General features: G+C 45.4%; 2 protein-coding genes across 2 annotated transcripts; one reads left to right on the forward strand and one right to left on the reverse strand.

Moving 5' to 3' along the window:
• Positions 1-2,426: 2,426 nt before the first annotated feature.
• T265_14192 (hypothetical protein) lies at positions 2,427-3,059 on the forward strand (the record flags this gene model as incomplete). The annotated part of the gene is made up of 1 exon (XM_009172475.1): positions 2,427-3,059. A coding segment is annotated over one exon (633 nt), but the record flags the coding sequence as incomplete, so codon positions are not given.
• Positions 3,060-14,782: 11,723 nt separating this feature from the next.
• T265_07031 (hypothetical protein) lies at positions 14,783-18,002 on the reverse strand (the record flags this gene model as incomplete). The annotated part of the gene is made up of 2 exons (XM_009172455.1): positions 14,783-15,198; positions 17,794-18,002. 2 exons carry the CDS (start codon positions 17,908-17,910, stop codon positions 14,968-14,970), a joined length of 348 nt encoding a protein of 115 aa, XP_009170719.1.
• Positions 18,003-20,886: the final 2,884 nt, after the last annotated feature.

Raw genomic sequence — 20,886 nt, forward strand, 5'->3', positions numbered from 1 at the left:
CATGTCATCCGGAACCACAACGGTGTCTGAGCTTGTAGCCCGTCGCAAAAGGACATCTAGAGCGTCATAGAAACTATCCTTAACAGATTTGGAGCTACAATCCGTCTGGGAGTTAACAGACGCAATAAACGCGGGATTCCTTCACATCTGTTGCCAAACGAACTGCATGGAAGCGAATATCGACGTTTACCAATTCCGTTTAACACTCCTACTCGCTGGCTGAACGTAATACCCATTCCCGCAGGAGTCGCTTGTTTTCCTGTCTGCTTCAAAGTACGGAGACTAAATGCAGCTAAGCGGACTACTTTTTTGGGGTTGAAAGCTGAATTCGAGCTGTTTGGGGCTGTAGTGTAGACAGACGCGCAGAAGCTGGCTGCAGCTGAACATGATGTAAGGCGTACAAAGTGCCAGTCCTGGTGCTGCGACCTGTAGGGAAGATACTCACTTAGGGCAGGATAGCAGAAGAGAATCGTTCCGTGAAAGTGTTACAGGAGAGACTGCAGCGGTATTTCGCCTCACCCTCTGCTGTGTTCGGCATACACAGAAGCCCGGCTGGTTACACTACACGATGGCCGATGTGAGAGTACAATATTTTGGTTGTGAGGTTCATGGTTGTACGCAAATTGGAATACTAGTGGGGCGCCCACACCTAATCAGGAGAGCCATTAGGGCTGCTAACCAAAACCTTGGGCTCAAAAGCGTGACCACAAAGCAGCTGCAGCATACTGGGAGAGTATTACAAGTTTTTAAGGAAGAAGTCGCTGTGTATGTTCCAGTCCCCAACAAAAAGGACGGCGAGACTGTTAATCTAACCTCAATCCTTTAACCAATCTAGTGAAAAACTCTGTCGGTGTCAAAGTGAGACCATCTAATATACCTCATTGAGTTATAAAAGTACGCAAACGTCACACTGCAATCAAGTCCGGTTTTTGCAGCGACGGGTGATCAAGGTTGCGAAATACGGGAGAGACCGGCAGCATAGTTTTGTATCAAATCTCAATGTATGGTTTTGGAAATATTCTCCAAAATCTGTGTCCCCGTCAATTTTTAGTGGGACTGGTGGAGTGTTCTTCGGGCCTTTTTAGGATAATCAAATGAAAGCATACTTTAGCATACTTAGCTATACAGTCTGAAGGGAAGTTGTGCTGCGAAATATTGCCAGGTTGTCTAAACCCGGAAGAAGGCGGGCATTTAAGAAGGCGGCGATGGTTTCGCCTCACGGACATAACATGGTACCTCAAACAGCAGGTACTGTTCGCATGCCTTGTTTTTAGTGAACCACAGAAAGCAACTGGGACATAAAGTGTGCCATCACTGGCTGCAGAAGTCCGAGTAACTTGTAGTTGGTTCCGGGACTGTATTGTCCCAACTGTCTGTTAGTTTGTACCCTGGCCCTGGGGCATCTAGAGTACCAGTAACGTTATCTCCACGTGTAGCATAGTATAGACGATATGTTTTATCTCCCTCCTTACAAGTGATCTTGCATACTTCAGCAGCAGTTTTCCGATGGGAATCTTGCCCGATAGTGAGGCCTTATACATCTAAGAAAGTATTCAGAAAGCTACTCGAGATAAACCGGTGGAAGTCCATGGCAGCTCAGTGGATAAGGTGGTGACTAACTGGCCAGAAGGTCCGTGGTTCGAACCCAACTTAAGCGTGTTGAACGCTTCTGTCTGGGCTTGGGCAAACTGGCAGTATCTCAGCCCTCTTGCTTCCTTCGGGTGGCGTGGAAGCTAGGCAGTGAAAGGGTCACACAGCTGAACGATTGTTCTTCACTGTTCATCATCATTATCAGCTATAGGAACCACGTATTTGTTTCAGACCAAAGGTAGTTATCAGTTCCCGTAACTCCATCCTAACATGAAGAGTTGGTCTCCTTATTAAATGACGTAGATAACACGCTGACGCTGGATGTTTCCTGTTTTCTGGCTCTCTTGTTCTGACTGCTGACGTCAGCATATACGTGGGGTAACCGCGGATTATCAGTTGTTGAACAACCTGCAGCCCAATAGATTCCAACAGTTTGACGATCGGTACCGCTAGCATTCGCTACGCGGAGGCTACTAAATCTTCAAATAGAATTCGGTTGCTCCTTGTCCTCTGTCCTTAGTTACGTGCCTGATTTTTCTGAGAAGTCTGATAAACCCTCAACTTTAGCACCCTGCTTCGCATGCTGCTTCCACGCCTTGCTCACTAGCGTAGGCTGTACTTTTGTTGTCACGTATCTTGGGTTAGCATAAATTCTATGATGTTCTGGTGTAACGTGCTTCACAAAATAACCGTTGTGTTTTCCTCTCTTTCAGCGTCGTCTGCTCTGGCCGCAGTCTTCCCGTCATCCTTGACTACATCTTAATGAAATCCTAAACAATACTCCTTCCATTTTGAAACGACACTGGTTAAACAGTGCAATCTGACTCCCTACAACAATGTCGTCTGTCAACCAGATTGCGGTGGACCTCCATGGAAATGATGTGATTTACTCTTTCTTAAAACGGTGTCTAGAATGTGACGATCTTCCTGGGAAACTGAGGGACCTAGTTCAACCAATTGTCGACAGTAAATCGACTATCCCGTTCGTAACCCTATATGAATGTCACTCATGGTTGAAATGTCGACAAGAAAATCCTGGCCCTCTATGGAAGCTGTTTGCTTCAACCACTGTGGTCCTTCCTGCACCCAAAGAACCTGTTAGGAACGCGGATCTGGACAAGCGCGTTAAAGCACTGCGTGAGAAGTTTTCCAACCAAGCTTACGACAAAATGGTTGAGGGCATTGAGCCGAAACTCACTCTATTTGACAGCATGAAAGTTTCTGGAACAAATTCCTCACTTTGTTCGGAACTCAAATGTTTAAACAAGCAGATGGTTATGGTTCTGAACTTCATAATTGTTGTATCAGCAGGATTTGTTTTCGGTTATTTCATCCCTGATATGCTATCCTCCAACCCTGACATCAGCTTGGCAACGCGGCTAATGTGTGGCCTATCTGTTTCTCTCGTGATCTTTTTTGCTGATTTGTATTTTCTTATAAAAAACGTGTCAGAAGCTGAAAAAATCTACTAATCAACACTGTCTTGTTCCCTTCACAACTAGATTATTGCTCTGTCCATCCAACGAGCTGTCTTCAGCCCTCCAAGAAAGCGTTTTAGGCTTTGGTATTAAATCGCCATCAGAGATGTGCAGTTGAACACTGATATCATACTGTCGATGATGATGCTATCAGAGAATGACGGTATGTGCATCTGATCAGGACCGAACCACATACTCAACATCGTACATTCAACTTCTCATCCAGTTTTGTTCTTCTACCGGTTTCTCGCGTTTGTAACTGCAATTTATCGTATCTTTTTTGGGGTCAAACATCTAAGGCGAGTACATTACGTCCAAAAATGCACAGTAAATATCTCTAGGAGAAGCCTTGTCGCGGGGTACCAAAACATCTAATTGACTAGAGTTTCCTCACAAGGGAGCTGACTGACGGGAAACATCGCGCGCAGTCATCACGTATGCCATGAGGTCATGTATGGAAAAGCTTTTGTACGTGTTTGTGGTTTTCTTTGGCTGGTGACCGATATGTACTGCACCAACCTAGCGAGCTTGTGTAGTGGTCATCAGCCTCTCCTATCCCGGTCCGTAGGAACAAGCGGTCTCTGTGCCGCGCAGATGGGTCAATGAACATTTGACAGTCCTTCATCAGGATAATGCATTCTTACATAACAAAGACAACGAAGGTCACCATCATCATCGACAGCATGACATCAGTGTTCAACACCGATGCTTCACTGTCGTACAACCATGTTTATTTGACAGCTTTATTGCAAAGAAAAGTATAAAGGTGGACGGGGAAGGTACTTAGCGCTAGCTCACTGCAATCATTTTGAGATGCCAGACACTCATTCAGGTAAACGGGATGGAAAATGACAACAAGAATTTCACTGACATCGGTTGGCAGCCATATCTTGCATTATCTCCAAGCAGGCGCAGTGAGGAGCATGTGGTTCTCATCCTGGAAGGCAAGTAGGATCAACAGCACCCACACGTCTCTTAATATCCATCATACCCCTCTACCAGGTCACGGGTTGGCCACCTCTCTGCTTCCGCAACTTTGAGTTGGGCATGGAAAATAGCACTCTCGCGGTGGTTTAGCATACGCAACACGTCCCAACCAACACAGCTTCTGTTTCTGGACACATTCTTCAATGAACGTTGTAGGACCGAAAACTTGTTTTCCAATTTGCCTCGTTACGGATTCTCCGACACCAACCCGCACGAGCTATGTTTCTGAGACAACGGTTGTCGACTACCTGAAGACGTCTCAGTTCCGCTGCTCGAACAGACCAATTCTCGCAGCTATACATCAAAACAGCCCTCTTTGTAGCTTGAGATTCAGGGATATACCACTTTGACGCCATAGGTGTCGCAAATAAACTAACGCAAGCTGGGTTGGTCCCGTAATGTTGTCATGCTCATTTAGTATATGCTTGCATTTCTGCACCAAATAATCATTACAGTACTATCTTAAATTCTGGTGGAAAGGAGGAGAAAAGTAACATTCAACCGCACCCAACTGGGATGGGTTTATGGTGGTAAACTAGTTGTGGGGCGTAGTGGGCAAATCAGATGAGGCGCAATTTGTGGATGGTCTGTGGCATGTGCTACTGGTTTCGGGTAGAAATAGCATTGTAATTTGCACATGCTGCACAGACATCCAACGACACCTCTGACAGCTACTTATTCAACAAGCAGCTGATGTCTACAGAAGTACTTTTTAATATGCAGGTTAGCCGAAGCGTTTCGTTATGAAAAATTTGGGAAATTTTGACGGATGCAGTTACCGTCATTTGATGGACTAACAGAGGGCGCTGCACCCTGCCAATAAATTTCGGGCCAGCTTACATAAGACAGAGGGCTCGGGCCGTGAAACCCAAATAATTAACTGGCATAAACCTTGGGGCGCCTACGTTCAAATTTCATGGATTATAATGAGGTTAATGTCGTTAGTAGTGCCATCCAGTATGTCCGCCGTGTCTACGGTTTTTGGCACGGTGTTATAGTCAATCATAATGTTCAAGGGCGCCGCTTACACTATGGGGTCTTCGAAGCTGAATTTTCGACAGTGGGGCATTTCGTTGAGGCGGTGCCTAGGATTCACAGCTTAGATTGTGTTAGATAGGCATTCTGGGCAAGCAGGTGCCATAAATTCGTGTTGAATCAGTTGCCTGGAGGATTAGTTACCAAGCTGTTATTTTTCATTAGACTGCATCAAAAAGATGACTACCCACAACCGGTAATTAGAGGACCCTGTCGCGAACCGTAACAGGGTGTATTGAGAAGGCAAATTCCCTATCGCATGTTCTTCCCTTTCGGTATAAGTGTCGACAAAGATGTGCACCCAAATCATTAACAAACACTCAGCGTGCATGAGCCAGTGAACCGATTCAAGTAAATATTAACTAGATGCAAATACGGATGCAGCACCTTAGTACGGTGCTTGCAACCGTGTACAACCCAAACGGGGCTAGCTACTTTGCTGTTATTCAACTCTATTACATCACAAATGATAGGCCACCAAGTGGGATATTATCCGACCTATTCGGATTCCCGTTAAAGATCGATGAGCTCCGGTATTCGCTGCACCACCTGCAGAGCCTGTTTGTTGAAATGGTGCATCCTTTCAAAGGATATTTTAGGCGTACTGACAGTCAAATTAGCTTCATTAAACGTCTTCGATGGTTAGAAAGTTAGTGCCAGAACTATTCATGCTAAACCGTTTTGTCGAATAACTCTACTTAGTCCCCTACCCCTTCTATCTTTTAAAAGGTGCTACAGTGAGTGGCAAGAAACGCCTGAAGTCTGACAGACTCGTCTTCGTGACTGTCGCTACAATTTTCAAAAGCTTTTGGATAATCGGTCACCGTGCTTCTCAGCTCTTTTGATGGACAGTATTCCGCAGAGGAATCTGTGTGATAAAGATAGCGTGGCTGGTTTGAGTTATTTCCGTTTCCTTAACTGTTCTAGCCCACAAACTGGGGGGACATCTCAGTGCAACCAAACTGTTTAGCAACTTCATTGTTAACATCCAGTTTGCCTGACGGTGTAGCGAGACGGGCGAGTAAAAAACAGACCACTGCTGACGCCCTCTTTCTCTTCCACATAATTTCCCCCTTCCCTCCATACGTTTAATAACTCTCTCCTTGTCAAACCATCCGTCATTGCTGGCAACCTCGTTTGTCTCGCATCGAGTTTGGCCGTAACATCTGTGCGTCAGCCGACGCTGACCGTTCATCTTCAAGCCCCGTCCATCTGCTTGTTTTCAATGTTCGCACTCTGAAGCAAGTAGAACAACAAGCTGCTCTTGCTTTCAGAGTGAACCCGCTTGAACTTGACGTTTGTTGTGTATCAGAAACAAGAATTCAAGATTCAAGTACACTGGATGAGGTAACTGCCTCATGATTCTCCACTCGCTTCCGGCTGTGCACCTTTGGCGATGCAGAGGCTGTCGCGGCGGAAGTACATGGATCAGTATCGCCCAGTGTCACTGGAAGGAAGAATTCTTGTTTGATAGGATATTCGTTAATAGTCGTTTCTGTGCGGTTATGGCAAAGTCTATGAAGGAATGTCACAAGCTGAAAGTTGATTACTGTCTGCTTATGCCCAAGCCGACTAGAGATCTCAAATCACCAAAGACAAGTTTTATGGTGCCCATTGAGTCGAGCTTGAAGCTGGAATACCTCGGTAGTTTGTGGAGATATGAATGCACAAGTGGACGGGCTTGACGTATCTGAGACTTGATTAAGTCGCCGTGAATTGGATTCGATACGTACTGATAACGGCGAATGATTGCTTCAGGTATGGGCTGACCGCAGGCTGTTAGTATGCGGTACTAACTCCTGAAATAACTGAAGTCGTGTGGCCACATGGCGTCCTCCAAAAGCGCGTCAGTCACGAAACCGAACCGACCAAATCGCCATGGGTTACCGATGGTGCGGATTAATACCTGAGAGCCGCTCGTTTTTTTAAACATACTTGTGGATTCCGACGAAGCATTTGTTCAGAGTCGCTTCTCTTTTCGTTTCCCGGGGTTCGCGCACATCGTGTAGCAACTGAGGCTACACGAAGTTAAACGAATTTATCAGCATGGTCTTATGAAGTCTCTTCCAACTATTTCGCTGTCGGATATGAATTCGTGCTGGGACGAGACTGCTAAATATCTACACAGTGCCGGGGTTTTGCCTCTGGCACGGCGCTACCAGGCCCACTCAAGCACTGGATATCAGTGCTTAATCCTGGAGAAATATCCTAACGGATCTCCAGCACTCCTTGACACAACAAATTATCGGACATCAAATGAAAGTGAGCTTGGCAAGCAGTGAATACCCCGGAAGTCTGTATTCTCAGAATTCCGGGCGTGTGGGAGTATACCGAGAGCTCTCCAACACAAGCTTCCGAACACAAAGTGGTGTCCGTCAAGGGTGTTCGTGAAGGGAGGAACGCTGTAAGGGCTTCAAAATTCTGTTAGCTACTGACGAAAATTCTGTCGATCTGTAATATGTAGACGACATCGTTCTCGTTTTCGAAGAAGTTAAAGGTATTTTTGAATGAACTTACAAATGTCATTCCACTTATCGGTATGCCCCTTGCACCCACGAATCCATGCTTCTGGATATGTAGTCAATAAACACAACGTATAATCCAAGGAGAGTTTCTCGATGCTATGGAGAATTTTATTTATCTTGGACGTTATATTAGTTTCGATGTTTAGTGTGACAGATTAAGTCACTGCACGAATCTGCAAGGCTCGAGTCGCGTTCGCTAATTTGAGACACCTATGGCGTCAAAGTCATATATTCTTGAACCACAAGGACAATACGGCAGGCTACAATACGAGCTGTTTTGCTGTGTGGTTGTGAGACTTGGCCTATTCAAGCAGCGGAACTGAGACGTCCTCAGGTGTTCGACGACCGTTGTCTCGGAACCCTAGTTTGAGTGGGTTGACGTCGGCAAATGTGTAACGAGGCAATCAGAAAGCGAATGTCTGGCTGTGCAACGGGGACCTGCACCGATGAATGTGTGCAGCACTAGAAACTAAGTTGGTTATGCCATGTATTGCGGATACCGATCCATCTTTTACCGAAAAGAGTGCTGTCTTTTGTGATCGATTCGAAATTGTGCAAGCAAAGAGGACGAAACTCCGACCTTGCGGAGGGGAGAGGGTTTTGCGAAATGTGTGGATGCTGCTGGCCGAACTCACCCTCCATCACGGGGACCGCATGCATGGTTGGAGACGCTGCAAGATATGACTGCTAATCTATGTCAATGGATTTCTTGTTGTTTCTATCCAGATTTCCGAGATGGGTATTTGGAGAGGTAGGCACCTCGGAATCATTGTGGTAGGCTAGTACTAGGTCCCTTCCTCATCCACTTCTATTATTTTCTTCACAGTAAAGCTTTCAAGTTTTGGTTGTAAGGCAGAGAAGCACCAGCGGTGAGCACTGATGTCATGCTGTCTATGTTCATGATGGTGTGAAAAATCCAGCTGTAGCACCCTTTCAGGACTTAGCTACCATGCCATACGAAGGAGACACGAGGGCTGGGATACTGTCAGGTCGCCCAAGCCTAGACAGGGGAAGTCGAATAGCAGAGGTCGGGTTCGAACCACGGACCTTCCGATCAGTAAATTCGCGCTCTAACCACTTGGTCCGGCCACCACTGGCAGCGATGCCAACTCTTACTCGTGGGTCAGTCTATTTCCACTCTAATTTACTATTGATGTTGCTAGGGGACGTGTGTTGCCAACCCCGAAGCAACAGTTCATTCGGAGTGAGACGTTCCGCATCTCGTAGACAGAAAACACGTATGAGGTTTTCCATAGGAAAGGTATACCAGTGAGGTGAATTATTCAATGCAGTCTAAAACAGCAAAGTCAGTGCCCAAGTCAGACACGGAGGTATTATTGCAAAAGTAAATAAACTGGAAGTCTCTGGAGAACAGAAAGCCATGGGAAATGAAGTCCTAGCGGCGGCAGTGGTCTGATGGCGAATACCGTAAAGTTCGGAAGTTTTAGCGCAAGACGAGGAGGAAAGGTTACTAAGTGGACCGTTCTAGAACCTGATTTATTGAGGGGAATGGGAGACTCTGGGGAGTGGGCGATGAAGTGTTGACCTAGTCCCCTGGAATCACCCCATACTTCTTTAACTTTACCATCATTCAGACTGCGCCCTTTAAGGGGCGCTCAACCTACCGCCGCAGCTGTGAATAACGGAGTTTCCACTGTCGGAAGTACTTCATTCCAGATTTTTCTTCCCAAACCTTACCTACCTCAGGACCATAACTCCCTGCTGGGTCAACCTTCTCCAACATTTCTTCCCCTAGGAGACCCTTTCCGGATCCCATCATCTCGTGCATTCCCGTCGTGTTATTTACGGCTGATTAGAGTTAGGGTTAGCAACTTCAGGTAAAAAATGACCATATCTGTGTTTGTTTGCGCCGTTTTCTTAACAAGAATCTTCTGACCGTTTGTTCTGCGATGAAAACCATCGCAATATTAGAGACGGCCCCAATCAAGTGGCGACCGATAGCAGTGACATCAAACATAAGCCTTGTAATACCCGTGAACGCTTTTACTGTATCATCCACGGGATCATTATTTTCGTCTTTACAGTGGGCATGGTGCATCCAGTAGGCTAGAAATCACCAAGGAAGAGTTGGTATCTTTACTCAGGCGTCATTAAGCCTGCGCATTTAAGGAGAGCGTCAGTTGACAGGCTTCCTCAGGAGATGCTGTTTTGAGTCACGTGTGTTTCGAGACGAAATACTTGCTCCCACCAAACCTGAAGCCGATCATTATGAAGCACAAGCTGTTCTGTTCATTCCAAAATCCAGTGTCAAAGAAAGATCTAACATTGCGATTTACATACCAGATGGGCCAGATACATACGAAATCCGATTCTGGATTAGGTGAATCAACTAAGATTTCATTTGGACACATTACCCCGAATCTTCTGCAGGAGTAAACAGGATGACTTCCACGAGATGATATCCTCCACTCGGTGAATGGGTTGCTTTTTCAATAACCAGGTTCGCTGAAGTAGGCCGTCGTCTCTAATAGAATGCGACATTTCCTTGGAGGTTATTCTGGCGGAAAGCGGTGCAAAGGCCTTTCACAAACGCCAAACCACGTGCTTCCATTTTGATAACCAGATAAGTTCTAATACGATCTGTTCGGAACTCAACGCCTATGTTTAAGTCGTACACAGAGCATAAAAATCATATTGTAATTCACCTTGACATTCAGAATCAGTATTTAGTTGGCGTAGCATCAACAACAGCAGACGATAGTGAACCGGAACTACTGTGGTAATGATAGCGCATCAGTTGTCAAGCCTGTTACGCGAACAAGTAGTGTCTATAACCCGCTTCGGCCGTAACATATCACGCATGGTTGTTGACTTTTTGTCGGAAGACCCTCATCGACAGACTTTATGAATCAATGGAAAGGTCAGTAGGCGTCCTATTTGAGGCATCCATCCGCGGGCCCATGGATACGACCGTTCTTTCCTTGCAAAAAGCAGTCAGAATATTGCTACAGAATTGCCGCGACTTGTCTGTTAAAGTGACAAGTTTCAGCGTCTCTACTGATTTTGACACAGATAAAATCAGTATGAGATTTTCACAACGGATAAAACAGAAACTACGTATTCTATGGTATCTCTTCTAGTGAAATAAAAATACACCCATCGAATGCTTATGAATTAGTGGTGACGCGCTCGCTTCACAACAATAATGCAAGTTTCAGTATGGTTAGAGGTATGCAGTGTTGATGAGCTCCATGACAGTTAAACTCAAGTCGGGCGCCGAAGCAATCGCAGCATCATAAAAGAGGATCTACTCAAACGGGAGTGACGTGCTACATACTTAGACTGGAAAATAAACAAAAGACAAGATGATTTTAACCAAGGGTAGCAAAAATAACCGCCATCATTAGTGGAAACTCATCGGACGGCGAGTAACCAATTGTTTTTTAACTTTAACCCCAGACAACAAGTGTTTGTTTGCCCGAGAGGAGCTTATTTGTACACTGATAGGTATTGCTCAGGAGAAGACGAGCGCATGCGTGCGCGAGAATTCAGCTAGAAAATTGCACCACAGAAAAGTATGTCTTGAGGATCGGTCCCTTCGATAGTACACCATTTCATCATACTATGCTCCTCAGAATTGATCTGATTATTCCCCTTTAAGTGCGCGATACCACTACTGGTTAGTGTGTGCAGAGCTATTTAGGCAAACTGGTACACATGGATCGCCAATCAATTACACCTCTCGAGGGGGGACGCGTTCAGACGTGAAGCGACGGCAACACGCTCGCCCGCTATGTCAGAAACCTGAGGCTGAAACAGCACAATCAATAATACTCACTGGTGATGCGCACTAATAAGAGCGAAACTCGATTCCAAAGCTCCTCGAGTTTGATGCTGACTAACCGGAACAATCTCAAGAAGACAGGACCATCCGAACGTGAGTGAAGTTAATACAACCAATACAACCAAACCTTCCCTACAGAATATATTTCAGAATTAACCAGTTGAATGAGAGGGCCATCATGCAGGCAGTTGTACTAGAAACTCGACTAACGGAGACTCACGATTCGTGAAATTCATGCTATTTTCTGTCGTATGTATTTAATTCTTACTATAAACGTGCAGGATGTTTCAAAATGCTGCCATGCGAAACTAGTGATCAGGTTAAAGGAAGTGGTGTCTAGAAGAGCCCGCTGGCACCATGGATAACGAAGTACAGTGTTAGTGATATAGATAGTCTGCGACAATCCGCTAGGTAAGCAAGGCCATTCGAATGCCATTTCTCTGGTACTGAAATGGTCACTTGGAGGACAAGAAACTGTTCCCTATATAGTTTCCGGCAGTCAACTACAAGAGAGTAACATTGTATTGTTAAAAAGTTCCGTACTTGAAAGATTATTCCCTCATGAAGGGAAATACACTGAAGTAATAGATTTTTCCCCGAAGAATACAGGACTCTCGTATTTTCAATGTTGTGTTTATCAAGGTTGTATTATCTTGCTTGAAGGACAAATGTGCTTTGTTATATGGCTGAGTAGGTGCTCTATCCCAAAATGCACACAAACGGTAGTTAAAGTGAGCAACATATGACTTGGTTTAAAAGATGATCGGTGGTTGCGCCTAGTCACAGTTTCACCTGTAACCTCCCACGGTGCATGAGAGAATGGTGGTCTCTTACGGATATCAGATGGATACCAGGTATTCGAGCTACACACGGTTGGAAACATGCATTTATGGCAAAGCGGGTGTCACCCCTCTTTCTAATAAATGCGCGGAACCCTTACAAAGTTACCGTTTTTCTCCATCGTTTGGGAGGTCTCACGATAGGAAGATTAAAGACAGTTAATTTGTAGACCAGTGGTGTAATCAACACCAAAGTATATTTCGACTAACGAACAACGCTTCCTCTAAAAGACGGACACCGGGCCGTCCACAGACATCGCATGAGATGGAATATTTTTTCTGACCAACTTTATCACCCTGTGAGGGGGCAATAGGTGGCATATTAACCGATGATAAAAAGCATCCTAAACTACCACGGCTTTCGAGAAAAATGAAGTCCGGCAAAGCAGTATCAGCTTGTACGCCTTATTACAGTAACCATAAATCAACAAAGCAAGTGCTCCTAACATAATTAATATTAACTGTTTAAAGTAAAATGAAGTTAGAGTTAATGGCTCCATTGCGATAATGAACATATCTGAGAAAGGAGCCCGATAACACCTGACTGACTGATGTGTCAAGAAGCGTGAACCCGAGATTTAAAGACATGCAAATTGAACCATACTTGGCTTACTGAACACCAACATGTGCTGCGCTGGCGAACGGATTTAATGTAAGAATACACGAAACTCAGCAGTACTCAACGAAGAAGGTGTGGTTCATTCATACTTCTCGAGGAGAGAAGCGGAATTCTCCAACCCAAGTTCACTAAGGTCGATGCATGATTAACACAGGTGACATAATTAACAAGTCTCGACGCACTAAAAGTCGTGGCGATTGTTTGAATGCCTGAGCGACCCCAAGATCACTTGAGAGGATTGATGAACCAGTGAGGGTTGTGGTCCTCGTCGCGATTGTCCACCGTTGGGTGATTACTTATGTGAGCCTCGAGCCTACTGGGCTTAAAGTGTAGTAGTGTGAGTGGATCTGACCAGGAGCAAGTATCAACTTGCTCCATAAACGACTAAGCCCAAAACCGATGTGAATTTTCGGTTTAACCTATGCGATGAAATTTCACACTTCAGAGGATTCAAGTGTTGTTCTGAACTTTTTCACCATTCTTATGGACACTTGATAAGGGCATGGTGTAGTTTGCACTGATAACCGTAGCCCATTGGGCCTTTCCTTTACGTTGGGATCCCGAGGACAAATTCAACAGGATCAGTTGGGGGTCGCTTGGATTAACGAAACCGCAGATGGTTCGCTGACACGCCCTAACCATGCCCAATCAGTGTAGCGAAATGAGGGTCTCCGAAGTGTGAACACGGGAGACGAACACAGATAACTCTTCGTTAGGCGTCAGATACAGACTCCAGCGACAGCACTCGAAGACAGTTAGCTAACAGCTATCTTTGGTACGGGTCGACCAAGTTCCACAGTCATATTTTAGGACTGCACGCGGCATCACGTCGCTGTCGGAATCGACCAGTGTCTACCTATCTCTTACAATCCGCGAAATTTGGTCTTCCACTTCTTCAATTGATGTGATGCCACACAACAAACGAAGGTACGTACGCAGTACAAGAGATGAGATGACTGGTAAACTTACTCACTCAAGTGCTTGGAGGCGTTTCTGAGCCACAAACACATGGTGAGAAGTCACCAGAATTGTTCGATTCGTTCTGATTTCAGTATTAGACCCACTGTGGAGGTTATTCGAAATCATAATAAACTCACTCGTAAGGTATGGGGCGAACTTTTTCAGGTAAATGAAAGTTCTATCTCGCTTTCCTTGAACACACCTGTGGTGAGAAAGTCTTGCTACTCTTTTTTTTTCAAAAATAACAACAAAGAGAAACGTGCTAAGATACACTAAGTAGAACACTTAATAATTCACCCGGATATGATCAAACTAATTCGTTTCTAATCGTGGGAAAAGTGTCCCGCATATCAGATCACACCTCGAGTGCAAGGTGGGGAACAAAAACTAGTCATCTGCATACAGATTTGGTTTTGACAAGAAATGTGCCTTGGAACCCAGCTGAACCTCCTGTTTATGATGTTGTTCTTCAACTGAACATGCTGCACCAGGCCGCCTCATGCTTCAGTTGGTAAGATATTCCAGATATCGCAATACATTAAATAAACGTAATATGCTACCCATGAGATCGCTAGCTGTCGAAGAGTTCTCAGCAACCTTATGAGTAGAGTCAAAGCTGAACAGTTCCACAAACAACTTGAATGGCGATTTGAAGGAATCGGCTAGATAGATAGAACGGACAGGCAAATTACACATGGTATGGGAATTCGAACGATATCATTCAACCTTTCTCGCTCAAACTCAGCGTCTCATAACCTGATTAACTAAAGCATACATAAGTTGCCCAGCTCACGTGTGTGACAGCCGATGTCATGAATTTACAGAACTTGTACATTATGGAGCAGTGTTGTGGTATCCAATGGTAATATCCTAACAAAAAATATGAAGAGTGAATGTTAGTTCGTGCGTCCGAACCGTTTCCCGTATTGGACTAGACGGTTTGCAGGATCAAGCCGAGTCTGACCTGAGGTTCAATAATTGTTGAACCGCTGAGATGTTCCATAAAGCCTTGAAGCAAGAAGTTACACAGTCAGTTTTGGATCAACCTAATATTGGAAGTGGAGTAGTGAACATACGTATTCTATGTATTCAAATAATGCAGAGAGGAAACACTAATAGGGCGACAAAGTCACTGAGTTTCATTTTGCTTGGCCAAAAGGCGTCTTTCACGTTCATATTCCTTTCGCCGCAGCAGTCGATCGGATTCATGACAATGCAAATTAATATGCTTGAGCTTTGCGCACGTTATCACGGAAAAGAAGTTCTCGGCCCTACATTTTCTGAACGCAATCAACGTGTGTGCACAGTAGTCGCGTTCATGTGGTTTGAGGCCAGCAGCGATCATTTCCTCTTCAGTTACCTGTGCGAAGAAGTGAAGGCGAGAAGAGAAAAATGGATAGCCTAAAGAACAAATTCACAATAACAACTAGCGAGAAAATTAGGAGGCACAATACGCCCTCCACCCGTGTTTCATCTCCGCACCGCATATTATATTCCACTTAACAGTCTCCTTCCTGACCGGACACCAACATGCTGGTTGACGCACCCTGAAGATCAGTTTTCCATTCTTCTCATATGAATCGATCTAGCAGCAATTTACTAACGGTCAAAAGTTTCTAGCAGAGTTACGGCCTACGTGAGACGTCAACACTAAGTGAGCAATCGATAAGAACGAATAGGACAGCTAATGTGATCGTCCCGGACATCTGATGAACGACGTATATCACATAGGCATCATTCAGACGCAACCAGTGTCCCCCATGGTGAGGTAGAGGTAATCCACTCAGTTTGTACGTTTAACGACCGATATCCACCCCTACCCCGCAGCAATACCGTTAGCCTGTACAACTGGTGACCTCGAATGAGGAAGGACTCTAAGCTCATAACCCATCACCATTACGGACCGACCAGAAGAACGACGTTAGGGTAGGAGAGTAAATCCAACCACAAACCACCAAGGAATCCGACTTCTGACGCAGCAGTCCTTCCTTGAAGTGCGAGAAATGAGGTTCAGCAACTTGCTACTATTAAGTACCATATGGTCCCAGTGCACTTCCACTGCGCAACAATACAAGAGCCATGTGAGCAGCACCAAACATTCGTCCAATCTGGATAGAAACTGACGAGGGCTCCATTCTCACACAGGATTTTCGTTCGCCCAGGGATAATGGTCAGTCCTGGTGACCACACAAACAGAACATTTAGAGGAATGCTTCGAAAAGGAACCGTCCAGAAACAGTCAATTGCAATACAGTTGCAACACCATTATGCGAACAGGATCCAGTACCGTCCCACCGGGAAAGCTTTCACAGAGATGTCCCGGCAATTTTCCAACTTACGTCGGTCTGTCAACGGGGCCGATGGTGACACCGGCATCCGTACACCGAGGAGCTTTTAGTTTCGATTGCGGCTTTTAAATGGGAGACAAATACTGTCGCTAGCTCAAGTAGATAGGAGGATCGCGTACTTCAGCAAGAAAACATATAGATCCACAAATCTGGTTAACGAGGAAAGTTCCCGCTACGCACGTGGATATAGTGGACCCACCGACTGATCACTTTAATTCCAAGCTGGATGAGAAACTGGGAAATATTGCAACATTCAGTGTAAGAAATGACACAACTGTCTGCTCCAAACTGTGAATTAGGAAGCATTATTGAAAATTTCATTCAGACACTTTTGTGAAGCACAATACAGAAAGACATAATGTTGTGGAAGTAATGGGATGTAGCGTGTCTTTGGGAACTTTCTGGACGAAGAGGCGCCATTAGGTGGGTCTATAGTTCTATCGCGCTAATTTTCCAAATTTCCTTAGAGCAAGCGTTCCTGCATCTCCTGGTAGCATCCGTCCGATGCTAATCAATAATCACTCCACTACATCTCTCAGCAGTGCGATGGTGAAAAAAGACAGTACTAGAACTTTGGCGCCAGGCATGGTATCTTGCTGGAGTTCCTAGTGCGACTAATTTAGTAAACTAAAAGGAAAATACGTCATTCTATACACAGAAAAACTAGGTAATCTTCAGCCCTGGATTACGAGTTCTCGCAATATGGATCTTACGTAACGAAACAGAGAATAGGTAATCGATTTTCTAGAGAGGTTACGCAAAAGAAATCGAAAAAATTTACACCAATGCATCACCCAAGAAAAGGTAAACCTAAAAGTGACCATGCTATTTATAAATCGACAGTTCGTCGCTAACACAAATGACTGGTGAATCCAGTCTGTGGTCACCTTGTCCTAACCCTCCAGTAGTTGACTGATTTACACAAGATCCAATCTACAATCCAAACTTATGGATGGCGCCCAAATGAAGCACTTCTGGGAGAATGTGGTAGTCAGGCATAGTCTGTTGTATTCCCATCGGTACTAACAAAATGGTTATACTGAGCTTTGCTTTCGCAGCTTTTAGCTAACCGATAGGAAAAACTGGGCTATCATCTGGCAGCGCATTCCTAAACGAGAAAACGGATGATACACATTGAAAAGGAAATTTGAGCCTTTCACTTCTCATTAGCTTGTAGTTGGGCAGATGTGACTTCCACAAGGAAAAACATGTGAGCTAAGTGATCTAAGCGAAGTCAGGGTCGTTACTTAGATTCTGATTTGGGCACTTCATGTGACCTTTGGAAATTCAATTTCGGCACATGGACGCCTCTTTTGCCTTGCTTAATTTCTTCAAAGTTGAAGTTCTTCAGGAATGGCGGTAGCAAAACAGTGAATAAACAGCCGTGATACACTATTCTTGAGGTTCCTGAAAACTCTTCGACAGCCTGTTTCGCCATTCTTGTGGCTCATCAGGTAGGCACATTCTCCGAGTTTCTGTCAACCTTATGTATATTTTGTCACGGGTTGTATATGCAACTAGTCCCCATAGCGGGGAAGGGGGGAGGACAGTCATAAGGATTAAGTACAACGTCACAGCAACTGTAAAACAGTGTCAGTTGAACCTACCACTGATACTCGCTTTTTCCTGCCATTCGGAAATCCTTGTAGTTGATCAAACATTGGTCCTTTCACAATGTCGGGCATCGATTTTGGGTCACGATAGGTTGAGTAAACATGGCCCATCAGTCTAAAATTTTGCGGATCGGCTCTTGTATGCTAGTAAGTATACGCTCTCAAACAAGAGAACCACAGTAACCGACAAGTTAGGCAAGCTGTAATACAGAAACTAAGGGTTAGTGACTGAAAACCAAATACACCAGATATGAAACACCGAGGAGTCGATGGCAGGTTAAATTCAGTGGGGAAATTCAGACGTATGAAAATTTTTGTATCATAACGATTTCTCCGAAGCATATGGAGAAATTTACGGAGTTAAACCTAATGGCTGAAACTTTCTCAAGATATTCAGTCCGACCAGAAGCTCAAAACATGAGGATTTGTTGACCATGTGGGTGACTCAGCCATTCGTCGCAAATAGGACGGGATCAACCGAACCAACTACAACGTGAGGAGGAAAACTATATGGACGATCCTCTTGCAGCATTTTCGCAAGTACGAAACGTGGAGGCCTGTGCAAATGGCAGATCGCGCACCTACCTGCAAGTGGTTGGTGGTCAAGGACTACAAGATAAACTTCTCCATATTATCAGTTCAATATGAAAAGCAGAGAATGTTCAGCAGCACCACTAGCATTCTGCTATAGTGTCATTATTCAAAGGAAAGAGATGGGAAGCAGTCAATTATCATGGAATGTACAGTGACCCACCCTGGAAGGCGAGTAGCACATACAGCACCCAAACGTTTCGTGATTTCTCTCATACCCCTCTGCCAGGTCAAGCGTTGGCCACATTTCTGCTTCTGTCACTCTGAATTGGGCATCGAAAACAGCACCCTCCTCGGCAAACGGTGATTCGGCATACGCAACACATGTCCCGACCAACACAGCTTCTGGTACTTGACACATTCTTCAATGGAAGTATCCGTTACATAACCGAAAATACACTTTCTAACTGCCTGCTGACGGATTCGCCGACACCAACCCACACGAGCTATGGTTCTGAGACAACGATTGTCGAACACCTGAAGACGTCTCAGTTCCGCTGCTCGAATAGGCCAAGTCTCACAGCCATACAACAAAACAGCCCGTGCTGTAACTTGATACACACGTCCCTTCAGATCAGGGATAAAACCACTCTGACGCCATAGGTGTCTCAGTTTAGCGAACGCGGCCCGAGTCTTGCGGATTCGTGCATTCACCTCATCTGTCACACTACAATCAGAACTAATACAACTCCAAGATACGTAAAACGCTCCACAACTTCCAGTAACTCTCCCTGGATTGTAAGTGGCGTGTTAAGTGACTGCATGTCCATGAGCATGACGTTCCACTGTGGGTGCAAAGTGCATACCCAAGGACGGGATGACTTTGATCAATTCAACCAAAAACACTCCTGACTTCTCCTTCTCTTCGACTATGAGAACAATGTCGCCTGCATATTCCAGGTCGACAAGGTTTCCGTCACCGGGGTTGTGGAAACTTTTCAGCGTTCGTCGTGTTCATCGATCACAAGGTTAAACACGAACTGGGAGGGTGGGCATCCCTGGCGGACACCGCTTTGTGTCAGGAAGCTTTTGGAGAGCTCTCCATACACGCTTACACGTCCGAAAGTCTGGGAATACAGAGGGCTTATTATGTTCACGAACTTCCGGGACATTACTTGGTGGGCAAGCCTGTCAAGCAGAACAGACCGATCAACCGAGTCGAATGCACCTTGGAAATCCAGGAACACTAGAAGTGCGGATCGCTTATACGTATGGCGCATAAGCGATACGTATAGGGGTCAGTATCTCACGAGCCACCGTAAGGCGACGAAACACAAGTGACGCCAACAGTCCCGTTACGACCGGGGTCAAGCTGATCCCTCTGTGGTTACCACCCTCACTAGGCGCCCCTTTTTTGAGAACGGGCACTATCACCGATTCTCCCCAGTTGTCTGGGATAGGCTCTTTTTCCCAAATACAAGCAAACAGATCAGACAAGCGCTGACTGAGGACTTCACTCCCGTCTTTGAGCGGTGCGGGTGGGAAGTTATATGGACCAGAGGCTCGGTGGCGTTTAAGAGGACATATGTAGTCATAAACCTCCGAGGTCGTACGTGGTTCAACGCTTACCGTACAGGGTTCTACTTCACCTGTGGGCTCTAGATGAGTGGCAGCTGGTGGCCACGACAGTTGTTGTTTGAGGCGTTCTTCTTTATTCAAGATGGTCGTTCTATTCTAATGCTTGATGGTTCCACTCACAGGTGGTCTCCGGGGTCCGGTCGCACGGATCAGCTGAAACGATCTTCGGGCATTACCGGCTTTCTGGGCCTCTTTTATTTCTTTGGTTTTCTGTGTCCACCACACTTCATGGTCGGCTTGCAAGCTCATCATCACCTGACGTCTGATAATTGGTCGCATCAAGTTATGTTCCGGGCCGGCTGGAATATTTCTCCACGATTTAAGCAGTACTACCGTTCGGTCTGATGTCCAGTACTTGAGTTCGCCTGGTAGTGCCGTGCCACAGGCAAAATTTCCAGCATTATGCAAAGAAGTGGTAATCTCCTCTCAATGTGAGTTCACATCTGATAGTTGGACATTTGGAAGACTTGAGAAGACGATTTTGATGAGTTCGTCTTACGCGGCCCTGAAAAACATATGGAGAAGCGACTCCGGACTTGCATTCGTGGTCGAAGTGCACGGGACACAACACACATCAATGCCAATCGGGTCCAGTGTGAGAGCAAAAGTAGCTTGTCGTCCTGTTTGCTTCAGAGTGCGGATATTGAAATCGGCCAGATAAACTGGGTGTCGAGACTTGATTTGGAGATACTTGAGGATGTCGGCGCTATGTGACGAGCAGATACTGCACGCAAAACTGATGCAAGACGAACGGAGTCATCAGTCGTAAGCGCTGGATTTACAGCAGGAGAGTTATTAATGGGGTGGGGAGAGGGGGAAGAAAAAGTATAGGGAAGAGAAAGAAGGGAGGGGTCAGTAGTGACCCGTTTTCGCCTACCCGACATTCTGTATGCAGCGAGTAAGGCGACCCGGATGATA

This window comes from Opisthorchis viverrini (assembly GCF_000715545.1).
Source record: "Opisthorchis viverrini unplaced genomic scaffold opera_v5_158, whole genome shotgun sequence".
NCBI lineage: Eukaryota > Metazoa > Platyhelminthes > Trematoda > Opisthorchiida > Opisthorchiidae > Opisthorchis > Opisthorchis viverrini.